Here is a 23639-nt window from a genome sequence, read left to right on the forward strand (position 1 = left end):
GAATGGGTTAAAATAAAATTATTTCTCAGTCACTTCAAGCAAATGCTAAACTACTCAGGGACTTAAACTTGCACTTGCCCAGCAGCTATTTGCTATTTTCCCTCCGGTATCAATGCCATAAAAGCGATGCCAGCCCAAGGAGCCCCTGCAAGCCTTGGGGCCCAGTATGTCCCAGAGCAGGGAGGCTAGAATGGTCTGCAGTGTTCCCAGCTGGCACCTGTTCTGAACGTTCCCATGCCGCTCTAACCTGGGGTGGCAGTCACTGAGACACCAATACAATGGGCACTGAATTCAAATCTTGATTCCAATCAGAATCTCCTACAGATGCTTATCAGGGTTGTGTTACTATTGCTTTTCACTCTTCTGTGCCACTGTATTTCCCAGGCCCCCTCAAGATCAGAAAGGAAGGTGGTGTTGGAAAAGCTCCGAGACACAACCTTCTTTGACAGGTTTCAGAGTAGCAGCCGTGTTAGTCTGTATCCGCGAAAAGAACAGGAGGACTTGTGGCACCTTCGAGACTAACCAATTTAATTGAGCGTAAGCTTTCGTGAGCTACGGGGCTGCATCGGATGAAGTGAGCTGTAGCTCAGGGAAGCTTATGCTCCAATAAATTGGTTACCCTTCTTTGAGGGGCTTCAACTCCCCTTCCCAGGGGGTGGGTCCTATTCTTGAATGAAGGAATGTTTTTCCTCTTCAGGTGTATGTGGCTTTAAGGTGCAGGGTTCGAGAAACCAAGGGCTTGTAGGGTCCAGTATAGGTTGTGGGCATTGGTCTTCCAGTCCGTGACCAGAAAGAGGAGAAAATGCCTCTCTCGGCGTTGCTGTAGAAACCTGCTCCAGGGTAAGCGACGTGCAGCTGGTCCTGAGAGTGTGAGTTGAATGATGTGGTTGGAGCCGGGGCTCAGGATCCAGCCTGACTTCAGAGGCAATACCCGCAGCAGCTCTGCTTTGCCTTTTCCTACTCTCACTTCTAGTCTGTTCATACTTTCCTTTACTCCTTCCTTCCCCTGCCCCGGAAACCTGCTCCCCAGGCCCCAGCGCCCGGCTGGCAGGTGGGCAACTCCCTCCTCCGCCTTGGGCGGCTCTGTCCGGCCGCTGCAGCGCCCCCGAGTGTGAAATCCGAGCCGGGGGGGACTTGCAGCCTGAGCAGCCAAGGGGCCGCCGGGGAGTGTAGCCGGCTGCTGTCGCTGGTCTACGCCCGCCACCTGCGCGGGGCAGGGGTAAGCAGCCAGCGCCGCGGCGGTGCAGAGACTCCTCGGTGGGACATTACGGTAAATGCGGAGGGGTCCCCGCCCGGGTGCCGCTTCCTCCAATCCCGCGCGGCAGCCCCCGCCCCCGCCCCAATGGGCAGAAATAGCAGCCGAGCCGCCGCGGAGCCGTAAGTGGGCGCAGGAGCCGCTCGCACCGGGGCCGGCCGCGGACACACCCGCCGGAGCAGCGCCCCGGGGCCGGGCAAGAGTCGGCCGGAGAGCCGCCGCTGGCAGCCCTCGCTCAACGCGCCGGGGCGCTCGGGGAGTTCCGCGGCTCGCGGGTCCCGCGCCGCCCGGAGACCAGCCGTGCCCCGAGGGATGCCCCGGCGGGGGGACCCCCCTGCGCCCCGCCGGGCGCCGCAGCTGGGCTCCTGACTCCCTGAGCGGGGAGCAATCGCGGGGAGCCCGGAGCCCAGCTCGCCGTGGAGGGGGAGCCCCAGCGGTGGCGCTGCCAGGGGTTCTGCCTCTCCAGGGCGCAGCAGGTGTTTCCCAGGGGCGTTGCTGAGCCCAGCCGCAAGGGGACCATGCCCTCCCGGCGGAGCCAGGGGCGAGCTGCGCCCACCGCCCACTGACGGGCCCCTCCCTGGGAAAGACCATGGTAAGGGCTCCCAGGCCGGGGCTGCTCATCGCTGGGGACTGCCGCGCCCTGGACAGAGCCGCCTCCACATGAGCCTCCCACCCCTCATGATGGACACGGTCTACATCGTGCTGGAGCTGATCATCGCCGTGCTCTCCATCGTGGGCAACGTCCTGGTGTGCTGGGCCGTGGCCATCAACAGCACCCTGAAGAACGCCACCAACTACATCCTGGTGTCGCTGGCCGTGGCCGACATTGCCGTGGGCTTGCTGGCCATCCCCTTTGCCATCACCATCAGCGTTGGCCTCCACACGGATTTCCACAGCTGCCTCTTCTTCGCCTGCTTTGTGCTGGTGCTGACCCAGAGCTCCATCTTCAGCCTGCTGGCCGTGGCCATCGACCGGTACCTGGCTATCAAGGTCCCGCTCAGGTACGGGAGGGGATGTGGTCACTTGGCGTTGCACGGCCCAGCGCTAGCGAGCCCCGACCCCGCTAGTGCGAAGCCAGGAGAGTGTTACAGGTGGGGGAACTGAGCAGCCAAGGACTGACTGCAGGCAGGCAGGGGCTGTGCCGGGGAAGGCGCTATGGGAAGACAGGACGCTGGACTAGATGGACCATTGGTCTGACCCGGCAGGGCCATTCTTCTGTTCTTAAATGCAGGAGGCTTTGTCTGTGGCTGCCAGGGGCCCAGGGCCAGACTTTCAAAAGAGCTCCGTTCCCGTTGGGTTGCAAATCTGCCCACCTGTTTTGAGTGCCTAAAGGGGAGCGGAGCTCTTTGGAAAATCTTCTGTGCCCAAGGCCACAAGGCCGTGGGAGAGCTGGGAATAGCTCTATCTAATCACCTCGGTATTTTTATATTCTCCATCAGTGCAGTGTCTGAGCATCTCCCAAGTAATGAAAGACAAGACCAACATCTTTCTCCTGCTTCTCCACGTATTTTAGAATAGCTCGAGTCGTTTATCATAGGTTCTTTAACAATTCTCGGCTCCCTTGGTCAGCTCAGCCCTTGCTGCCTATAGAGGTTGGAGCTGCCAGTGATCTTATAAGTGAGCTTACGAGTTACTTTTTAGTCCAACTATCACCTTCCACCTAGCTCAGAATCTCCACCTGCCCTTGAGCCCAAAATAGGCTGGTGTTTTTCGCTGTTTAGAAGGGATCTCTCTGCCCTGGGTTGAAGGGAAGGGAGAGTAAGTGTACAAATGCTGAAATCATATCTCGCTGAACACAGGTACTTCTTATGTATAATTGCTTTTTATTTAAGCAAGGAAGTGAATGTATAAATTGTAAACCCAACAAGATATCAACTCTACAAACAGAAGGCGAAATACGCAAATCACATTTCCTTAGCCCCAGCCACTAGCCCGTTCACACAATGTTCTGAGATCACCAGGCTGTTATTCCAGAACAAATATGCTTCTGCTGAAAGGCCAGCTGCCTGGGGTGCAGGGTTGCGTAGGGTCTGACTATGTGGGTTCTGTTTTTTAAAAGAAACCCACAACGCCTGAAGGAGGATTGATTGGTGTGGGTTTTGTTTTCCTCTTTTATCCCCCAATTGACCACTAAGAAACTAATCAAAATTGGATCACAAGAGACCTGAATTGGTCTCACACTAGTTCTGGGGACAGAGGAACATACTGGACAAAGCACAGTAAATATATTCTTTATCGAGGCTTCCACAATGGGTTTGTGGAGCAGCCTCCTGTCATCTGGAAAAGTGCATCCAAAACCTGGATTTTCGGGTCACAAGTGAAACAAATCGCAGGTGTGGGATAATCTCACCCTTGCATAGGTGTCACCCTGGTTTCTGACAGAGATTGTCTTAAACTGGGAAGCACGAGGGTGAATATCCCTTCCAGAAGGTGTTAACAAGATTAAACATTTATCCGTAGAAATGCCCAGTCCCTTGCCTCAGTCTTGTGGAGGGCTCACCTGTCCCTACTGCACAACCACCATTGCAATTGGTCTGACGGGATGAGGACCAGGAGAGCGGGGGTTGGGTCGGGCTTGCGAGGCATCGGCGGAGCTGTGTTGGGGAGTCCAGGCCTGGAATGGCAAATGGGAGCAGGAGTTCGGAGAGAAGAGCTGGGGGGAAGGGGGTCCGAGTAGGGGCATTAGGGGATGCAGCAGGTTTGAAGTGAGGTGCGTTGGCCAAGCTCTGTGGCTCTTTTCTGCCTACACTCTGCTTGTTTCCAGTGTCTCATTTTCACGAGTAAAACATGCTCTCCGACATAACTTTAAAAGGAATAACCAGACTCGCCTTTTTCTCCCACCTTGCCGGAGAGAATCTCAGTGCGCGTGACAAACATTCATGAATCATCCGGCAGGTGAGGTACAAGCCTCTCGGGAAACGGCGGACAGAGGGAGGGTGTATGTGTCGTCAGCAGATTGATTCCATGGCGTGTACTGGAGCTGGGGACAGATCTGAAGCTTTAGTACTTCTGGATAGAAGCATCTGAATCCTTGTCAGCTCATCTGAAACCGGCTAATCATTTACCTTCCAGCCACGGGGGTAATCTGAGTAAATTGGTTTTTGGCTTCAGACAATGGTTCGATGTCTGCTCCATTTATTTATTTTTTTCTAAATTGACCCAGAGCACGGGAGCAGCTGCAAGGGAGTCTGATGGCTCTTTTCAGCCAGACGGTTACTCAAACCACCCATGGCGCGCGAGGCGCTGCAGTGTGGGCTGTTCATTCTACTCGCTGTCTGTGTACCGCGACTCTTTTCTGTGGCGCTTGGCTGAGGAAGTTGAGCAGGTGTGAATACAATTGCTGCCCCAGGTGGAAGTTCAGCTGAACGTAACAGAGCAGATGTTCTTGGGGGATTATTGCGAGCCCGATCCTGGGTGTGTAGATGGAAAACATTTCTGACAACTGATGACAAGGAAAATATTTCTTCTCCCTCTTTTTGTTTGTTTTTCTTCTCTATTTGCAGCAGGTTTATGGTGCAACTCCAGGCTGGGTCAGGACTGGGTTTATGCACCTCTCTGAGCTGAGATCCAGGGGCCTTGGTTACAAGGTTTAGGGAAATCTCCTAGGCAGTGGCTCTGGGGTGAAGTGAGTGAGACCTGGTCCAAGCAGCTGTGCTAGTTAGACACACATGCTGTTTTTTGAAGGAGAGTTTTGTTGTGGAAACGGAAAGTTGGCTGTTAAATTACAGGGGAATGAACTTGCGGGGAGCTGTATTTCCAGCTAAAAGGCTTGTCCAGGGGAGTGACTCCGGAGCTCAGTGAAGTCTTTTATCTCTGGATTGGGTGCCAACCATTTCCTTAAAGGCCATCCTGTTTGGTGGATCATGTGAAATGACGTGTTCTGTCTCAGTGGACAAGTGTCCATGCCAGCAACGCAATGGGCACTACGCACCTCCCCGGTGGCAGAAGCCAAGGACTGAGTGGGCTGCAGAGTTTGGAGTTTGTCCTTTGTTCATTCGCATGGGAAGGGCGGAGGGTGCTCATCTGCTTGGTTGCTTTGCTTAAAACACGCATGGTGGCTTCTGGCAAGTGGGCTTGTTCTTCCTTCTTCCCCTTCCTGTGTGCCTGCCTGCTGTCACTGTGGGAGGGCGTCTTGTTCCTCTTTCTGCCCCAGCCTTGCTGGGTATTGCAGGAAGCACCTTTCCTCCTGAATGTCCTGAACCTAGGACATCTGGCAACAGGGGCAAGCCCAGGCTACCTAGCACCCATGCAGGTTGTGCTCTACACAAGGAGCAGGCAAGTGCGTAAAGCCCATCGGCAGGAGTTTGCTGGTTTCTGTGGGGAAGTTTGTGCCAGTCCTGTTCTTCCTCAGTGTAGATCCTAGCAGCCCTTCCCAGCTGGAATGTAGGAAGACAAGGCTCCGTGTTTGGGGTCAGCTCCACTCCCAGCAGAACATGGACACCTCATATTGATCTGATCAGGATATCTCAGTACCACGAAGTTGCTGGTCAGCCTGGTCGCTGCCCCTGGACATCACACTGTGCGTCTGCAGGCCCAGACAGCTGCACGGCGAGGAGAGGAGTCACACAGGCTGCAGGGGCAGAGCTGGGCATGAAGCACAGAAGAAATGTGTCCCCTGTGACTGCTCTGCCATGTCCCTTTTAAATCCCCAGCACAGACTTTGGGATGGTGAGAGAGCGCAGAACAGCTCGCTCTGTCAACGGCCACAGCCTCCCGCACCAAGCAGCCAGCAGGGTGCAGCAGATGTGCCAGGAATTAGCAGCCCCAGCTGTGTCTTAGAGGTGCACTCTCTTCCCTCCCCAGCCTGCTTTCCAATTCAGAGACTGGCTCAGGGGCTTTGCAAGTGCTAAAGAGCAGATTATTGCTGCTGATCCTGTTAGTGACGTCAACCCCATGGCAGGAGCCACAAATAACCTGCCAGTCCATCTTGTGGCATCTTCCCTTTGCCCCGTAATTCTGTTTGTAGGACCGCCAGGTTAATGGAGTGAACTGCACATCTAGGCCCAGAGCAGAGAAAGCCTTGCCTTCACCCAGCTACTCCCCACGCTCACATACGCAGACACTCGCATATCCGCACACATACTCCCCTGGCACAGTCACACTTGCCGGTGCATGCTGCATTCTCTGTCACGCTCACTCCCACCCCTGACAGTACCATGGATCACAGACATGTTTGAGGTAGAGTCCATCTGGGATGACTCCCACCATGTCCCTGTGGGTTCATCACAGTCATTGGGCAGCACCTGGTCACTGGCCACTTGCCATTCATTGCTCAGCTGGCCCATCAAGACAGCTTCAGGATCTGGCCCCTGCTTGGAGTCATGCCCTGGGGCACTGCAGGGTTTGAGCAATGCCAGATCTAGTCATGGGAGGGAGGTACCTGATTCCTAGGGCTTCCCCAGCCAGCTGGAATGCAAGGAGATTCCCGCTGCTAAACTGTGCCCACCCGAGGTGTAACTAGGCCGTGTGGGATGCTGGTCAGGGCTCTGTGCAGGATGGACTGGTCATGGGGCTGGCATGCAGAGGGCTGTGCTGGGAGCTAGAAGGCCCAGATGCCTGCTGTTTTTGTGGGTAGCCAGGACTAGATGAGACCTTTCCTGAGGCTTTTTAATGTGCTGTTTGACTAGATCCTCCCCTGGCTAGGGGAAGGACTTGGATTATCTATTGCTCTGGCATCCTTCTGACCACTCTGCTCCTTGCTTGGCTGTAGTGGGAAATGGTGTGTCGGCAATGTGTAGGTGCTGCACTGCCCCTTACAGGCTGGAATCAAACTCACTCAGCTGTGTATCATAATTCCCCTACTGCTAATAGCTAATGGCTGTTCCTTTCACTCAAGCAGCAGGGGATCTGTGCTGTTGTAGCAAGAAGATCTGAGTTCTTTGCATGCTGCTGTGAGGTTTGGAGTGGTTAACTCACTGCCTTGGGCACCAACTGGGCACTGAGAGTCGGTGTCTGAAGGCATCAGCAGGCCAGGGGGCAGTGAGTAGCACACTGACAGCAGTGAGGGTCATACATGGCTCTAGCTCCTTTGTTCTCGCCCCTTCCAGCCCTGCAGACTTAGACACGGTCAGCCACACAGTCGGGCTCCAGGAGTGGGAATCTTCCTAGAGCGAGAGCAAGTCAGGGAGGTCTTTTCAAAGCCTGACTAAAGGAATGGTGGTGTGCTAGCTGTATTCATAGAACTGGAAGGGACCTCGAGAGGTCATCTAGTCCAGTCCCCTGCACTCATGGCAGGACTAAGTATTATCTAAACCATCCCTGACAGGTGTTTGTCTAACCTGCTCTTAAAAGTCTCCAATGATGGAGATTCCACAACCTCCCTGGGCAATTTATTCCAGGGCTTAAAACGACCCTGACAGTTAGGAAGTTTTTTCTAATGTCCAACCTAAACCTCCCTTGCTGCAATTTAAGCCCATTGCTTCTTGTCCTGTCCTCAGACATTAAGAAGAAGATTTTTTTTGTCCCTCCTCCTTGTAACAATCTTTTCTGTACTTGAAAACTGTTATCATGTCCCCTGTCAGTCTTCTCTTTTCCAGATTAAACAAACTAAATTTTTTCAATCTTCCCTCATAGGTCATGTGTTCTAGGCCTGTAATAATTTCTGTTGCTCTTCTCTGGACTTTGTCCAATTTGTCCACATCTTTCCTGAAATGCGGCGCCCAGAACTGGACACAATACTCCAGTTAAGGCCTAATCAGTGTGGAGTAGAGAGGAAGAATTACTTCTCGTGTCTTGCTTACAATGCTCCTACTAATACATCCCATAAAACGTAAGAATGGCCATACTGGGTCAGACTAAAGGTCCATCTAGCCCAGTATCCTGTCTTCTGACAGTGGCCAATGCCAGGTGCTTCAGAGGGAATGAACAGAACAGGTAATCAAGTGATCCACCCCGTTGCCCAATAGTGTTACACTGTTGACTCTCATTTAGCTTGTGGTCCTGGACCTCCAGATCACTTTTCGCAGTACTCCTTTCTAGGCAGCCTTTTCCCATTTTGTATATATGCAACTGATTGTTCCTTCCTAAGTGGAGTACTTTGCATTTGTCCCTACTGAATTTCATCCTCTTTACTTCAGACTATTTCTCCAGTTTGTCCAGGTCATTTTGAATTATAATCCTATCCTCCAAAGCACTTGCAACCCCTCCCAGCTTGGTATTGTCTGCAAACGTTGTAAGTGTATTCTCTATGCCATTATCTAAATCACCGATGAAGATATTGAACAGAACTGGACCCAGAACGGATCTCTGCGGCACCCCACTTGTTATGCCCTTCCAGCATGACTGTGAACCACTAATAACTACTCTCTGGGAACAGTTTTCCAGCCAGTTTTGCACCCACCTTATAGTAGCTCCATCTAGGCTGCATTTCCCAAGTTTATGAGAAGGTCACGTGAGACTGTATCAAAAGCTTTACTAAAGTCAAGACATACCACATCTATTGCTTCCCCCGAATCCACAAGGCTTGTTACCCTGTCAAAGAAAGCTATCAGGTTGGTTTGATGCAATTTGTTTTTGACAAATCCATGCTGACTGTTACTTATCTTCTAGATATTTGCGAATTGATTGCTTAATTATTTGCTCCATTATCTTTCCGGGTACAGAAGTTAAGCTGACGGGTCTGTAATTCCCCGGGCTGTCCTTATTTCTCTTTTTATAGATGGGCACTATATTTGCCTTTTTCCAGTCCTCTGGAATCTCTTCCGTCTTCCATGACTTTTCAGAGATAATTGCTAATGGCTCAAATATCTCCTCAGTCAGGTCCTTTATTCTAGGATGCATTTCATCAGGCCCTGGTGACTTGAAGATATCTAACTTGTCTAGGGCCTTGTTTACACTACAGGGGAAATTCAATCTAAGCTACGCAATTTGAGTTACGTGAATAGCGTAACTCAAATTGACGTAGCTTAGATCTACCTACCACGGGGTCCACACTACACGATGTCGACAGGAGAGCAATCTGCAGTCGATTTAGCGGGTGTTCACTGACTGATCTGACCTGTTGGTCCATCCTGGCCCAAGCACAGACAGATGGAACAGCAGTGGTGAAAAGTACATTAGATTTGTCCTATATTCCTTCGTAAGCTCAGCAGTTATTGGGGGCAATGGCAAAGTTAAACACATGGGGGCCAGATCTTTGGAGTGCCGATGGGAGCTGGGAGTGATCAGTGCACTGCTTCGCATGTGATTCTTACCTGCCCCTACTTGTTCCCATGGCGAACATTAGCTTCCGCTTCAGGCTGTGGCTTCCACTGTCTCTTTGCTTGAAAGGCTGGGTGATCTCATTCCCATGTCAGTGCCCACAGTGCCCGCCCCGTTCTTGCGCAATGGTGCTAGGAGCATGTGGGAGGGCTTGGGTGTGTTCTCTAGGCTGTCTAAGCCAGAGCTGGGGCAGGCTCTTCCATGCAGAGCCTCTGTATCTCTCAGTCCAGCTGTGCTTGACAGCATAATGCATGGTCTTGTTCCAGCTCCGTCTGCGTGTTACATCGGCTCCTATCCCCTGGTTATAAGGAATTATGGGTAAAAAGTCTTGGTCTGAGCTGCTACAGGAACTTGCGCCCAAGTGGCAGAGCCTGGGGAAATGGATCTTAATAACCATAATACTTAATGTGCTGATTGTACCTTCCATCCAAGACTCTCAAAGGCTCTTACTGCATTAGGCCTCACCTCCCACATGCAAGGCAGGGACATGTCATTGCTCCCCCGTGTGTAACATGGGGATAGAGGAGAAGTGATTTGCCCGAGATCAAACAGCAGAGCCTCCTCCCTCCTGGGTCTGTGCTTTGACCACTAGACAGTGCTTCTCCACACTCACTCCCACTTCAGATTCTTTTCCTGTTAAAAGAAAAAAGTGGCTTGTTTCCCCCCTCCAAGTTGCCACTCCTGATATCAGCGTTGGACCACATGGGCAGGGAGAGATGCTCTCAGAGGAGAGGAGAGCACTGTTTATCTCCACAGAGTTTAGTGCACCCAGGTCTATGGAGCTAGAGCAGGGCTGAGTTTGACTCCAGGGTCTGTCTTCCGTCGTTGCTGTCTCTGTGCAGCATTGTGTTCTTGAGGCTCAGCAATGTCACTTTGACAGGGACAGTCTTGTCTCCACACTGAGACGTTTGTGACTTGCTGTCTGGATTGTCAGAGACTGGAACTGCTCAGTCTAAGGTCTCGTCTGCACCGCTGGGGATTATCAGTGGGCAGCAATCAGTGTCACTCCTCCAGTGCAAACTCCTAGCACAGATCTGAAAAGCAGCGATTTCCACCAAGGAGCTCTTCTCTGCTCCAAACAGTGTTTGCTCAATGGGGCAGGTGCCTGGAGCAGACATCGGGGCAGGCTAGTTTTCCACTTGAAAAGGAAACCCTCCTACTGCAGACACCGTTCTGCTGGTAAAAACAGGGTCTGGGTATGCTGGTTCAGTGAGCGGAACCAGAAAAAGGACTTTGATGGCGATATAACTGCATTTATGCTAGGGCTTTTGCCAGTATAGATGTAAAAAAAATCATAGAGCTATACAGTAACTCCTCACTGTCCTGGTTAACATTGTTACGTCACTGATCAATTAGAGAACATGCTCATTTAAAGTTGCGCAATGCTCCCTTATAAGGTTGTTTGTCAGCTGTATGCTTTGTCCACTGCTTGCAGGAAGAGCAGCCCGTTGGAGCGAGCTGGTGGGTGCTTGGAACCAGGGTGGGCCGGCAGCCCCCCATCAGCTCCCCTAAGTTCCCTGTGCGGCAGCCACCCAGTGTCTCCTCCCTCCATTCATGCTGCCTTGTAGAGTGTGAGGCTACATTAACAGCAACGAGTTAACCCTTGAGGGCTCAGCCGAGTGCTAGTTCATCATTGAGCAGTAAGGCATTCCCTGGGAAATATCCCCCCTCTGACTCCACCACCTCAACCAAGCTACAGTCATCATTGCTGTGGACAGTATTAAATTGTTTGTTTAAAACTTATACTGTGTGTGTGTGTGAGAGAGAGAGAGAGACTCTTTTGTCTGGCAAAAAAAATTTCCCTGGAACCTAACCCCCCCATTTACATTAATTTTTTATGGGGAAATTGGATTCGCTTAACATCGTTTCACTTAAAGTAGCATTTTTCAGGAACATCACTGCAGCCTTAAGCAAGGAGTTAGTGTATTGGCAAAGGTTTCTAGTGTAGACTTGGGCTTAGTCAAAGCATGTAAGGGCAGGAGCCCATCCCCTTCCTGGGCCATGGATGACCCAGAGGCCAAGGCTGGAGCTGCAGGGGGTTGAGCGGGAGGCTCTGTTACTGTGGTGATTAATGAGCCTGGAACGCTCCAGCATGGTCAGGGAGAACTCGGGGTGGAACAATTAACCCGGGTACTTAAAAACGGGGCTCCATGTTCGAAAAACGAAGCAAATGTTTAAACAAATCACGTCCTCTGATGCTCTGCACCAGCACAACCTCCCCAGCTCTGCTGCCACGGCTCTTGGAACAGAGGCTGCAGGAAGACCTGATTAAAGCCAATGGCCTAAGCTAGGGTTTTTTGGAGACATCATTCCCTGGTGGAAGCTGTACCCTTGACAAGGCTCAAACCGGCTCCTGCTTTTTGTTAGGGTAGCACCCGGAGGCTCACAGTACAAACCCCTAGGAAGACCCAGCCTCCTACCCCAAGGAGTTTCAGAAATACAATAGCCAGCCCCTGCCTGGTGCTTTACAAACATTAATTTTTTTTCCTCATCACACCCACCTTACAGAAGGGGAAATGGAGGCACAGAGGCCAAGTGACTTGCTCTTGGTCGCACAGCGAGGTGGTGGTTGAGCACTATTCTCAATGCACTAGCCCAGAGTGCCTATTGGTAGTTTGGTGTGCAGGGTGTGACAGGGTTGATTAGTGCAATGCTGAGGGACCTGGGGGTGCTGGCTTAGTCACCTTCCATCCAGTCTTCCTGCTCCTGAGCATTTGGAGGGTTCTCTTTGTACAGCACCTAGCACAATGGGTCCGTTGCACAACTGGGGCTCCTGCTGCAGTAGAAATAATTAATCATCGTTCAGTGTGATGTACCAAAGCACAGCAGCCAGCTGGCAATGCAGCCTGTGCTGCTGGACAAATTAAACAATCAGACCTATTAGTCTGCCGCAGGTTCTGTCTTTGCCAATCTCAGTGTTACATACTCAGCAGATTCACTCCAAGGACATGGACAGGTGTCTTTGGCAGGACCTAGCGGTCTGTTCTGGGATAGATTCTCCTATGTGGCGTCACCAGTGGGCCCGAGCTGGTCTGTGAAAGCAAATGCACTTTGCCCCAGGGATGTGACAAAGTGAAACCGGGGCCATTTAACTGGGAAACGACTAGTGAAATAAACCGCTTTCGCCATCTGTCAGGCAGCTCCTGATGGTGTAGGAGCCATATGCAGGTGAGATGCTGGTTCCCTTATGCCACAGAGAAAATGCTCTTCACCAAACTAGGCGCTGTAGCAAAGGTGGCAGCAGTGTGAGAGGTGCCGTTACTGGTTCGAGGGCGGAGCTGAGATGCTGAATGACAGCAGGATGATCCCAGTGGCTGGGGATGGTGTTGACATGTCCAGCAATGTGTCCATATCATTGAACAGTGGCAGAGCTAATTATCTACTAATTGATTATTAAACCTACCTAGCTGCGTAAAAGGAACCAATCTATTGCCAGGTTGTTTAACCGCAATTATCACTCTTAAATAACCAGCTAATATTGACATTACAATAACTCGTTACTTCTAGGCAGAGACATCAAGTAGTTCCAATATTTGCTGTGGGTTAATTGAGCAGCTTTAGGTGAGTAAATTTACTTCTCTGTGTAATAATAGCAAACCTCAAAAAGAGAAGGGGATTTGATCGGAGCCTGTTAAAGGAGTTTTCAGAGCTTGGGACACCCCTGGCCCCTTCCTGCTTCTAGTTCTCAGAAGAAACCTCAATCCAAAATCAGTTTTCCTACAGTTATTCCCCCCCCTCCATTGTGCCTGGGTACTTGCTGGTTAGTGTGGGGTTGTGAGCATATTGGGTTGTTAGTCTAGAGTTGTTCCTGGGCAACGGGCTGCCGACAACTGTTCTGAAAGAAATAAAACACCTGTATCCTGATCTCAGGCTTGGCCTTACCTTTAAGTATGTGCTTATCTTCCACTGAAGTCACTGTCCTCAAGTGCTTTGGCCCAGACCTTCAAAGGGATTTGATCTTGGTGGGAGTTAGGTGCCTAAATACCTGTGAGGATCTAGGCCTTTGTCCAATGAGGACTGTAGAGATTTGTTTTTTTGTGGGAAATACATATCTAAAGGCTTCCTTGAAAATATGGGTGGGGGAGGGGGAGTAAATCCAGGTTAGGATTGCAACTGACCTTGCTGAGGTCCATTGAAATATCTGTCTAGTCTGTCAATTAAGACTGAACCTAGGTGATCAGTGAAAAACATTTTGACCCTGAACATTTCATGACTTTGCTTTGGCCCCATTCACGCCCTAAGTTCCCTCTAAGCTGCGCAGCCGTGGAGCAGGCTGTCAAGAGTCGTGCAGGCGCACAGCCACAGGGGCTTGGACTGGAGAGGAGAGGTAGGGGGCATGCAGGGCTGTGGTGGGGAGAGGCACCTCTCTCCCGGCCCTGGAGCTGCCATGGTGAGAGAGGGCTGGGGGGAGTCCTCTCTCCCCTCCACAGCCCCGGGGCAGTCTGAACCCCTCATCCCTGGCCGCACCTCCAGTGAGACCCCTCACACTCCTCTGCACCTCAACCCTCTGCCCCAGCCTTGAGCCCCCTCCCACACTCTGAACCCCTCGGCCCCATCCCCACCACACATCACCTCCATATTGGTGCACATAACAATATTCATTCCGCACATGGATGTAAAAAAGTAGAGGGAACACTGTAATCATGCCCTGTTTGTGTCTGCTTCTCACCAGCATCTGAATGACACAACTTCCTCGCACAAATGCTCACGGATGGCACATGTACAGTGCTGCTCCTGCAATCGGAACAGAATCAGGTTTTATCAGCCTAAACACAACAAGGCAATGCAGCAAGAACACCGTGTTACTTACAGTCAGTCCTGCACCACCCACCAGCAGAATGAAGAGTTCGCTCCAGGGGCAGAGGGCTCACCATGAGCGGCTGCCTCTGGTGTAACTGCTACCAGCTCTTTCCTGAGCCTATGCGGCCTGCAGCTGTTGGCATTGTTCTGTTCTGGCTCATGCAGTCAGTACGTTTTCCATTCTCTTCCATGCACTGGCAAGAGGGCTCTGGTTAAATCTGGTTTTGGCCACAATCGTGTTTCTCTTCTGGTTAAGAATGAGCAGCGCTCAAATAAACAAGCCATGGTTGCAACTTCTCAGCAAGATAAGCAGCTGCTTAATTCACTTTACAAACCTTTGGCAGGACTCATCTGGGGTATGTTTTCAGGAAGTGACAGTACTTAACGTCACATGCCCAGAAACAGCGTGTAGGTCAGTGGTCTCATGGCTCACTGGGTTTCAAGACCCTTTGGTTGATGGGCTATGTCTGCTTTTCATTACCCAGCCTAATTTGTTTGGAGAGAGACAAGTAGGACTTGGGGAGCGCTGTGCTGCAAACCACCCCTGACTCCCATGTTCTCTCCACCTGTACAAGCCCCATTCCCCTCGGTTATTACAATAAACCTCACAACACCCATGGGAGCTGGGTCAGAGGAGCAAACTGAGGCTAAGTGACTTGCTCAGGGTCACACAGTTGAGTAAGCAGCAGAATCAAGAACAGAACCGAGGAGCCTGCTACCTAGTGTCCTGACCACTGTATGCTCTCCCCTCGGAAGAGTGCTGAGATCTCCCCATAGAGCTGTTCCAGGTTGGAGAACAGGAATTTACACTGTGGGCTCGATCGCTTTTCATCAGACTGCTGATCCAAACAAACACAGAAAGTGCCCAGCTCTCGGAACCACAGCTGGGGTCTCCCAGTGGGGCACCACCATGACGGCACTCCGAGTTAGTGGGTACTTTTGGAAATGTTGGACATAAAGTCACTGGTCCTGTTTATTCCATCTGTGAAACGGGCAGTAATTACTGAGCCATCTGGGGTACTGGGAAGTTAGTGGGCAATACTGAGAGGAGAATCGAGCCCAGATAGCTTCATGCAGCAGAAGACATGGGTATAGTACATGGCTTGCAGTACACATTCCTTCAGCGCATGATGATCCCTTCTTTTCAATCTCTAGGCTATAGCAGAACGTTAAAGCCCAGACACACCTGGGTGACACTGCTGTTTCCTGGTGGTTTGTATTTGACCTGTACACTCAGGACAAATCTGGCTGAACTGGGACTGTGTGTGTCTGTCTTCCACGAGGACGCAGAGCTTGCTCCTGTGCAGTTCATATGCAGCATGTACAGCTGCAGTTCTGTGGGAACACGGCCCCCTCCCTCCCAGCCAGCCAAAAATGAGAACATTTCTCTTCCGAAAGGCGGGGAGAGGAGGCCAGAGTAAACAAGAGCAAAGCGAACAGAGAGAGGGGCATATCAAGCCAGGGGGTGCTAAATTATGAATGCAGCCTAATTGGCTGTACACAGGACTCTTCTTGGCCTCTCAGATTCTTTCTTGCCTCAGGCTCCCCCCATCCCCCAATACCTCAAAAAAGCAGGCTTTCCGTAGCTCTGGGCTCAGCTTGGGGTCTGTTCTAATTCTACCCAGAGCAGCTGGCCGTTTGCTGTCTGGGTCTTCATGGGATCTGGCTGTCAAGCTAGTTCTCAGTGGGACAGAAGCGGTTCCCTAGTGGGGCAGCGGAAACGAGGCTGTGTAAAGTGCTTTCCTCCCTTGGGCCCTAGGAGGAACCAGACTCCGGTGTGGGATTGAGGTTTGTTTGCAGTAATGGGATTCCAGAGCATAGTGATAAGCCTGGGCCTGGCTAGCAAGACAGGATTTCCCTGCCTAGTTTGAGAATCCTGCGTCAGCACCCCTGGGGCTTCAGCTTGGGCTAGGGCTCTGAGTAGCTCTTAGCCATCCGAGCTTCGTGAATGTTGACCGGTAAAACCATAGGCGCCTAGGGGGGTTAGGCGGCAGCTAAGCAGCTGGAAGTAGAGGCCTAAATACCTTTGTGGAGCTGGGCCCGAGCAGCCTAAGTGTACGTTTACACTGCAGTCGGAGGTGTGAGTGCAGCCCATGCAGGTAGACCTGAGCTGGTGAGAATACCAGTAGCAGTGAAGTCACGGCAGCATGGGCTCCAGCACGGTTAATAGAAACCTGCCTGGACCCTGGGTACTTGAGTGGCTAGCCTGCACTCACGTCCATGGCTTCACTGTTACTGGTAATGGCTATCTAGACAAAAGCTAGTGTGGATGTGTCTACGTGAGCTGTAGTCACCCCTCCGACTGCCACGTAGACCTACCCTCAATCTCATTGAACGTCAGTGGGACTTAGGCACTCTGGAGCCTAAACTTGTCTGTCAAAATCACTTGGGCCTTGCAACAGCTTTTAAAAACTCAGGCCTTGGACTATATTCTGCAGACAGGCCCCTCTATGCTGCTCTTCCTTTGCATGTATTTACAGATGTGAGGCCACAGTCTCCGCGAGGCAGGGAGGTGACATGGCTCCTGTTCTGAGAGGTGGGGAAGCTGAGGCAAGCCCACAGGGACAAGGACCCAAATCCACATTTGTAAAACCTTCCACTCGATCCATCAACAGTCACTTCCAATTCCTGGAGTTGTGCAGCCCTTCCGGGTGTCTGTTTATCCAGCCCCAGAAACACTGTGTGGGCTGCAGCATGGTGCTCATACTCCAATGAGCCCATTGTTTGGGGTTTGCCGTTTCCATAGTTTCCACACATTTCTACTCCCTCTGTTAATTCAGCAGCTGGGCCCTAGGGAGGGATGTCACATGACTGGACGCTGTTCCATCAGACAGTGCAAAAATCCTGTATAATGGAGTTAAAAGCTGTCTGTGCCACTGCAGGTTGTCTTGGGTCCGTTCCATCCCCTGGGTCACTTCAGTGCATCCTAGGGACAGGCGTAATGAGAGACAAGGTAACACAGTTAATCCCAGAGCCCGCTGAGGCCCCCTGTCGGGGGCTGCCACTGAGACATCATAGGAACATGCTAAGATGTTGGAGGTGAGAATTAAATCAGCTCTTGTCACCTCTGCTCTATGTATCATACTAGTGACTTGATTTTGGTGCTTGGCAAATTTTGATCATGGGAGACAGGACAGACTGAAAAGACCCAGTTAGTTACTGCAGGATCGTTTCATTAGCTTAACAAGTGGCACAATTAATCTTTACAAGCGTAATGCAATCAAGTCCTGGTTATGTCTGTACAGGCCAAAAAGCAATGAAGGCTAGAAAGATGAAGATAGGCACCTAATGAGATTTTTTCAGAGTCTAACTCCCATTGAAATCAATGGGTGTCCAGTGCCAGTGAGATTTTCAGAGGTGCCCAAGGGTGCAAGTGCCTAAATACCTTTGAAGTCTGGCCCTTAGTGCTGGGCCTGCCAGATGCAACAGAGGGTGTGTCTACACTACACTCAGAGGTGAGACTGCTGCACGTGTCGGCCTACCGGAGTTAACCTTGCTACTGCTCGGGCCAGTCCCCGGATACAGAGCCGAGGTGCTGGGTGGGGCTGGACAGCTCATGCTGCTGCTGTTTAAACTCGCTGGATCAAAGCTAGCTTGGGTGTATCTACGTGTGGTGCAGTCACACCTCTGACTGCAGCGCAGACAGACCCTTAGGCCTGTGACCTGCAGGCATTTATGTAGTGACTGTGTACTTACAAAGCACCGGCATACCAACTGGATCAGACGGTGCAGCTGTCCTGTCGCCAACAGTGGGCTTCACCTGCAGGCACTAATCCACTCCTCCTTGGCATGTACAGTGTAAGGTAGGGAGATGGATGTGGTCGGGTGGGGGATGAAGAGGCCTTGCATGCAGCCTGATCTTCGTTTCCCTAAGCCCTACCCTCCTCTCAGGCACAGAGGGAGTGGCATGCTTAGGATGGGTTTAACTAGTCGCTCAGTGGGATTGGAGTCTGACTGGGGCTGCCCAGTGGGACTGCTGAAGTCACCTTGACCCACTTTCTAGGGTTCGTTTGCAGCCACAATAACGCCTGATTTTCAGGACTAAGTTGATCTTGGAAACAGGAGAGGCCAGGGGATGTGTGAAACTGTCACCATATGCATGGGAATATTGGAAGCCCTTAGCTAGGACTATCCCATGTGTTACCCCAAAGAGGTGGGATTATCCCCTAGTAATGTAGGCCAAGAATTTAGGCCTAGAAATTGTGGATACCCACCTAGACACCTGAAAAATGGGTGTGATTTTTTTTCAGAGGGTGGGTGCTCAGCACTTGCTGACAATCAGGCCCTGCAAAGGTACCCAAAATCACTACAAACAGTTTCAGCTTTGGTCTACACAGGTGATCAGTTATGGGGTTTTGCTGGTTGGGAGCGGTAGAGCTGCTGTAGCCTTGTCTGGGGTTACCTTGCAATTGAAGCTTTCAGAGTTGTGACTGCTCATTTATTTCATGGAGTGATTTGGTTTTTGTTCTTGGTGTGTAGATACAAGAGTCTGGTGACCGGGAAACGGGCAAGATGGCTCATCGCTGTGCTCTGGCTCCTGTCCTTTGGGATTGGACTGACCCCACTGATGGGCTGGAACAGAGCCACTGCGGGGCTGGAACAGATTGGCTGCCCGAATTCTACTAATAGCTCACAGACCCAGCAGGGCTGCTTAATCAAATGTCTCTTTGAGAATGTGGTCACCATGAGCTACATGGTCTATTTCAACTTCTTTGGCTGTGTGCTCCTCCCACTCTTCATCATGTTGGGCATCTATGTCAAGATATTCATGGTGGCCTGCAAGCAGCTGCGGAAGATGGAGTTGATGGGTAAGTCCAGGACTACCCTCCAGAAGGAGGTCAATGCGGCCAAGTCTCTGGCCATCATCGTTGGGCTCTTTGCCTTCTGCTGGCTGCCCCTGCACATCCTGAACTGCTTCACCTACTTCCACCAGGACTTTGCGGACAAGAAGCCTGATTGGGTGATGTACATGGCTATCATCCTGTCCCACGCCAACTCGGTCATCAACCCCATTATCTACGCCTACAAGATCAGGGACTTCCGCTGCACCTTCCGCAAGATCCTTGCCAAGTACATCCTCTGCAAAACGGAGGACGTCCCCAAGGGCTCCAATGGCAACAGCCGGCACCTGACTGTCAGCAACCTCAGTTCTGCTCCTGTATTTATCTGAGCATGCCAGTCATCCTGTAGCCTGGCCCCGACCAACCCAACCCTCCCCACCCCTTGTGCCTATGTGGACAGTAGACCAGGATTCTGATGAGTCACACTATATATTTGTACAGCTGTATTTTTTTTTAATATATATTTTTTTAACCTAGCGCCTCATAGGGGAATAACATTTCTGGGGAGACAGTGCCCTGCTTACCCTGTCTCCTGACCTTCGAGTTATGGAGTGCTGGTCATTGTATTGCATTTCCTTCTAGGTCAAAGGTTGAATGTTGGAAGCCGCATGTCCTGGGATGGGTTTCCCCAGCTGGGCTGCTCATGTCAACTCCCGGCCTTTTGGATTTTATTTATTTTTTTTTTTTGGCTCACTCAGAAGGATTTTTTGTTGGTGGTTCATTTTCTACATACTTGATGCCACTTTGGTAAATACCCTATTTTTTCCATCAATTATTTGATGCAGCTAGTATTCTCCCATGGGAAATAATCTTATGTAGCCCAGATGCTGGTGTAAAATTGAAGCCCTGACCCAGAGTCAGAAGGGATCTGCTGGTGTTAATGGGAAAACAAGGCAGTTAAATGGTGATCCAGCCTCATTCCTCAAAGACTGCCCTGCTCGAAGGCTGATAGTTGAGAGGAGATAGAGCAGCCTCACAATCCTGAGCTCCCCCCATTCCATAGGACTGACTACCCCCCCATGCTCCATGGAGTTTAGTATCCCAGCTCTAGCAGTGAACACCTGCTACTTGACCAAAAAGCCAAACCCTGCTGCTATTCACACTGAGGCTGAATCTGTGGCCACTGAAGTCAATAAAAAGACTTCACTGATTCATGGGCTTTGGGTCAAGTCCATAGAGCTGGTCCTGTTACCCCTGCAGTCAAGGGCAAAGCTCACGCCGCCTTCAGGCATGCAGGATCCAACTGGATGCTGCTCTGTGCGCTCAAGTGCTGCAGCTCCTGTTGGCCCTAGGTCTAACTGCTGTTCTGATGACCGTCAGCCCCCAGGGCCATGCTGCATTCCCGGTGCACTGTGGGGTGAGTTCAGGATGTTGAGAAGCCTGTCTCCTAGCTTTGGGAGGTTTATGTCTGTTTAGCTGAAGGTCGCGAGTGGGATTGAATTTGCCTGTTAAGTTAGAATGCTCTTGTGCAAACAACGGCCCCATAGAACAGCACAGCCCTTTGGAACAGGCACTGACATGAGCACAAGGTTTGTTTCTCGGGTGGTTAGACTGGGTCAAAAATTGCTACACCCACAGCGCTGGCTCAGGGGCTAATTTGCACCATCTTGGCCACTGACTGTTCTATAATTCCACTGAAGGGCAGAGAAGCCTTAATGTGCACTGAGGCTTAATAACTCTCTGTAAGCCTAGCTTTTGGGGTTTTTAAATGACTAAGCCTATTTAATATGTGAACTGTGGTACATACAATGACACACAGGTGGGGAGAACTATGGGGCATTTGCTCCAAAGGGGTTGAATGTGTTGAAGCTGTCATTGAAGGTGCAAGGAGCAGTAGTGTATACCTGGTATGCCCTTCGGGGGGGCCTTTTGTTCTAAGGGGGCTCAAAAATTCCAGTAAAACTAGTCCCCCTCGCTCCCCAAAATCTGACTTTAACAGGCAGAGCCTCAAGCCTACAGCTGTGAGAGTGTATGACACTGACAGGGAGAGCACAAATGGCAAAAGGGCTGGATTTCCTACCAGACTCCAGATGGTCCATTAAAAATTATACCCAGTAACAGTGCTAATGGAAAGAAGGAACTGGCTTGTTACAAGGCAAACCACTGGCTAGGTCTGGAAACTACAGGCTTACGCAAGGGCTGGGTATCCACCTTGGTGCTGCAACCCTCTTCTAAACTGGAGCCTTAGGAGAAGGTTCTTAAAGTGCCAGTGAAGTGGCAAATTTAATCTCTGAACCACTTGGTACCTTGACATGTGACCACCAGAGAGCTGTAGTTCATACCTGTGTATTTAATATGGTCTCTGCTGGGCAGCGCTCATATGCACAGCCCATGCTCAGAGACAGGGATGGGGATGTAGGTTCTCAGAGCTGCCCCTCTGTGCCCGGGGGAGTCTGTTGGGGAGGAAGTGCTATCAACGTGAGCGGCAGAAATGGAAGCCAAAGCCCTCTCCTGCCATTCTTCGCAATGCGGTTGCTGTGAAGAGGGCAGGTATGGGAAGGCTAGAGCTGTCTGTCATTGGTACTTGAATAACACTGTAGCCAGCTTTGTTTCTTTGAGTTTATTTTGTACTGCACTGCAGGGAATAAGAAAAAATTCCCTCCTATTTCTTACACTAAGTCTCTGACCTGACAGGGTTCAATGTGGGAGGTTGCTATAGGGCAGCAGGTGTGAGACTGGGGGTTCCTGGGACTAGCGGACTCTAACCATCCGTTGTGCTAGGAGAAGGTTTAGCTGCCCTTCAGCTACAAAGGGCCAGATCCCAACCTGAGTGAATCCCAACTGTGATTTTGATGGTATTGCACCTGCTGCCATCAACTAATATCCGGTCCCAACTTTAGCTCCAGTCAGCCTGTTACTCCTTCAGCCAGTATCACAAGGGTTAAAATTACGGCCGGGTCTTTATCCTTCCCTTTGCAGATCATCTCTGCTGCAACTTCCTTGCTCCCTGTCTGTCCAACAGATGTGACCACTTCCTGCCTTCTCAGGAGGACTCATCTCATTTCAACTTCTCTATTGTCTTTGGCCGTATTGCTCCTATTAATCATGGAAGGGAACAGCCAGAGTCTCACCTGTGGGTCGGGGAGGGTTGCAACCCAAATATGTGATTGCAACACAAACCATGAGTGCTGGCCTCCTTCTCCTTAAAACAAATCGCAGTCTGGAGTGCATGAAAGAGAGAGCATAATGCAAAGTACTAAAGCAGGGTACCAGCAGTTAGTTAATGACTGATCAAGGAATATCTGTAGGTGACAGTTTACACTGCAGGCCAGGATCCACGACAAGCCAGACTCACTCAGAGGGACCTTTGCCATGTGCTGATGTCACCATTTCCCTAGCTGGGATGTGTCACTGGGGGGTTCTTTTAATTAATTAAATAAGTTGTTTGAAAGAAAAAAAAAAAAACAGAGCACTGAAGATTTCTAAAAACGTGAATCCAAGTAAAATGGCAGAGGAACCCTGCACTGGCCGTGTCTGTAGCTGTTCACATGTCCCTTAACCCATGTGTTCCTGATGTATATAGGATGGATGGTATTCGCCACATGTTACTTGGGCTGTGTAGTTACAGTAACTTTGTTATTTGGATACAGAATGAATACTTACATTTACCACTGAAAACAACCTAACTCTGTGCCGTGTCATTTCTTTGGGCACACCCTTGCACGAGTGAGACATAGCCAGGTGCCCCACCCTACCGAGCTCCGGCCAACAGACCCAAAGCTCAGTGTGGAGTTGGGCTCTGGGTCATTTGGCTGTGGGATGGGACAGAGCAGTGGCTCTGTCCCTACTGTGTCACTAAGGCCTATAACTTGAAGAAACATTGTTTAATTCTGACCAAAATTGGCAGAAAGCTTCCAAATACTGTTGATAACGTGACTCTGTACTCAAAATAGGGCTGGTTGGGAACTACTTAGCCCCTGGGGAGATACTTTATGTATTTCCCAGTACTCTGCTGCCGTCACTTAAGGCAAAGTCTGTAGTCACATGACAGGATGAGCTTGTTTGCACCATGTAATACATCAAAACAGTTATTTTCAGAATGGACTTTTAGATGCCTAGAAAATCATCAGCACAATGCTGGGATCCCCAAAGCTTGAGTTAGATGCTTAGGCTTGCTCTGCGCAAGCGGGAAAGAGCTGGGCAGCTAAGACTGGGACTTCAGAAGCCAGCCCCCCAGTCAGGCAACTGCCTGAGCCAGCCATGCGGTGGGGGTGCTGAACCCTGCCATTTATAGAGCTTGGTGCCTCTCTCACTGAGGGATCCACAGCAGGAACCCTGCTCCTGGACTTGATCAGGTGAGTTTGGTGCTAAATGGGGGAGCTCCCTGGCTTTCTTTGGAGGTCTCTGCCAACAGTGTATCGTATATGATTGTTTGGCTTAATGTCACCAGCTGAGCAGCTACCATCAAAAATATGTTTTATAATTAAGGGGTAGGAGTCTTATTATCTACATAACTTCATAAAAATAGCAGACAAAAGCATTTCTCAAATGAGTCCATTCTACAAATACTGTGAGGTATTACATGGTACAAACAAGCTCATACT

The 23639-nt window shown here is 50.8% G+C and overlaps 2 protein-coding genes across 3 annotated transcripts in view; one reads left to right on the forward strand and one right to left on the reverse strand.

Annotated features, from left to right (window-relative positions):
- The first annotated feature begins 1105 nt into the window (after positions 1-1105).
- ADORA2B (adenosine A2b receptor) lies at positions 1106-22716 on the forward strand. Its single transcript, XM_073315893.2, has 2 exons — positions 1106-2256; positions 18734-22716. The coding sequence occupies exons 1-2, from the start codon at positions 1916-1918 to the stop codon at positions 19422-19424; spliced, it is 1032 nt and encodes a 343-aa protein (XP_073171994.1). The 5' UTR covers positions 1106-1915; the 3' UTR covers positions 19425-22716.
- ZSWIM7 (zinc finger SWIM-type containing 7) overlaps positions 14176-23639 on the reverse strand; it is a 29771-nt gene continuing 20307 nt past the window's right edge. For both annotated transcript variants that reach the window (XM_073315901.2, XM_073315896.2), the window contains one exon: positions 14176-17180. In XM_073315901.2, coding sequence (XP_073172002.1) covers positions 17166-17180 — 15 coding nt within the window. In that variant the 3' untranslated portion in view covers positions 14176-17165. The remainder of the gene's footprint in view (positions 17181-23639) is intronic.

This window comes from Lepidochelys kempii, chromosome 17 (assembly GCF_965140285.1).
Source record: "Lepidochelys kempii isolate rLepKem1 chromosome 17, rLepKem1.hap1, whole genome shotgun sequence".
NCBI classification, from domain to species: Eukaryota; Metazoa; Chordata; order Testudines; family Cheloniidae; genus Lepidochelys; species Lepidochelys kempii.

What these genes read in the sequence shown, in the direction of transcription:
- ADORA2B (XM_073315893.2), top strand. Translation starts at nt 1,916, where the DNA reads ATGAGCCTCCCACCCCTCATGATGGACACGGTCTACATCGTGCTGGAG. An exon ending in GCTATCAAGGTCCCGCTCAG is followed by an intron (nt 2,257 to 18,733) that starts GTACGGGAGGGG and finishes CTTGGTGTGTAG; the next exon opens with ATACAAGAGTCTGGTGACCG.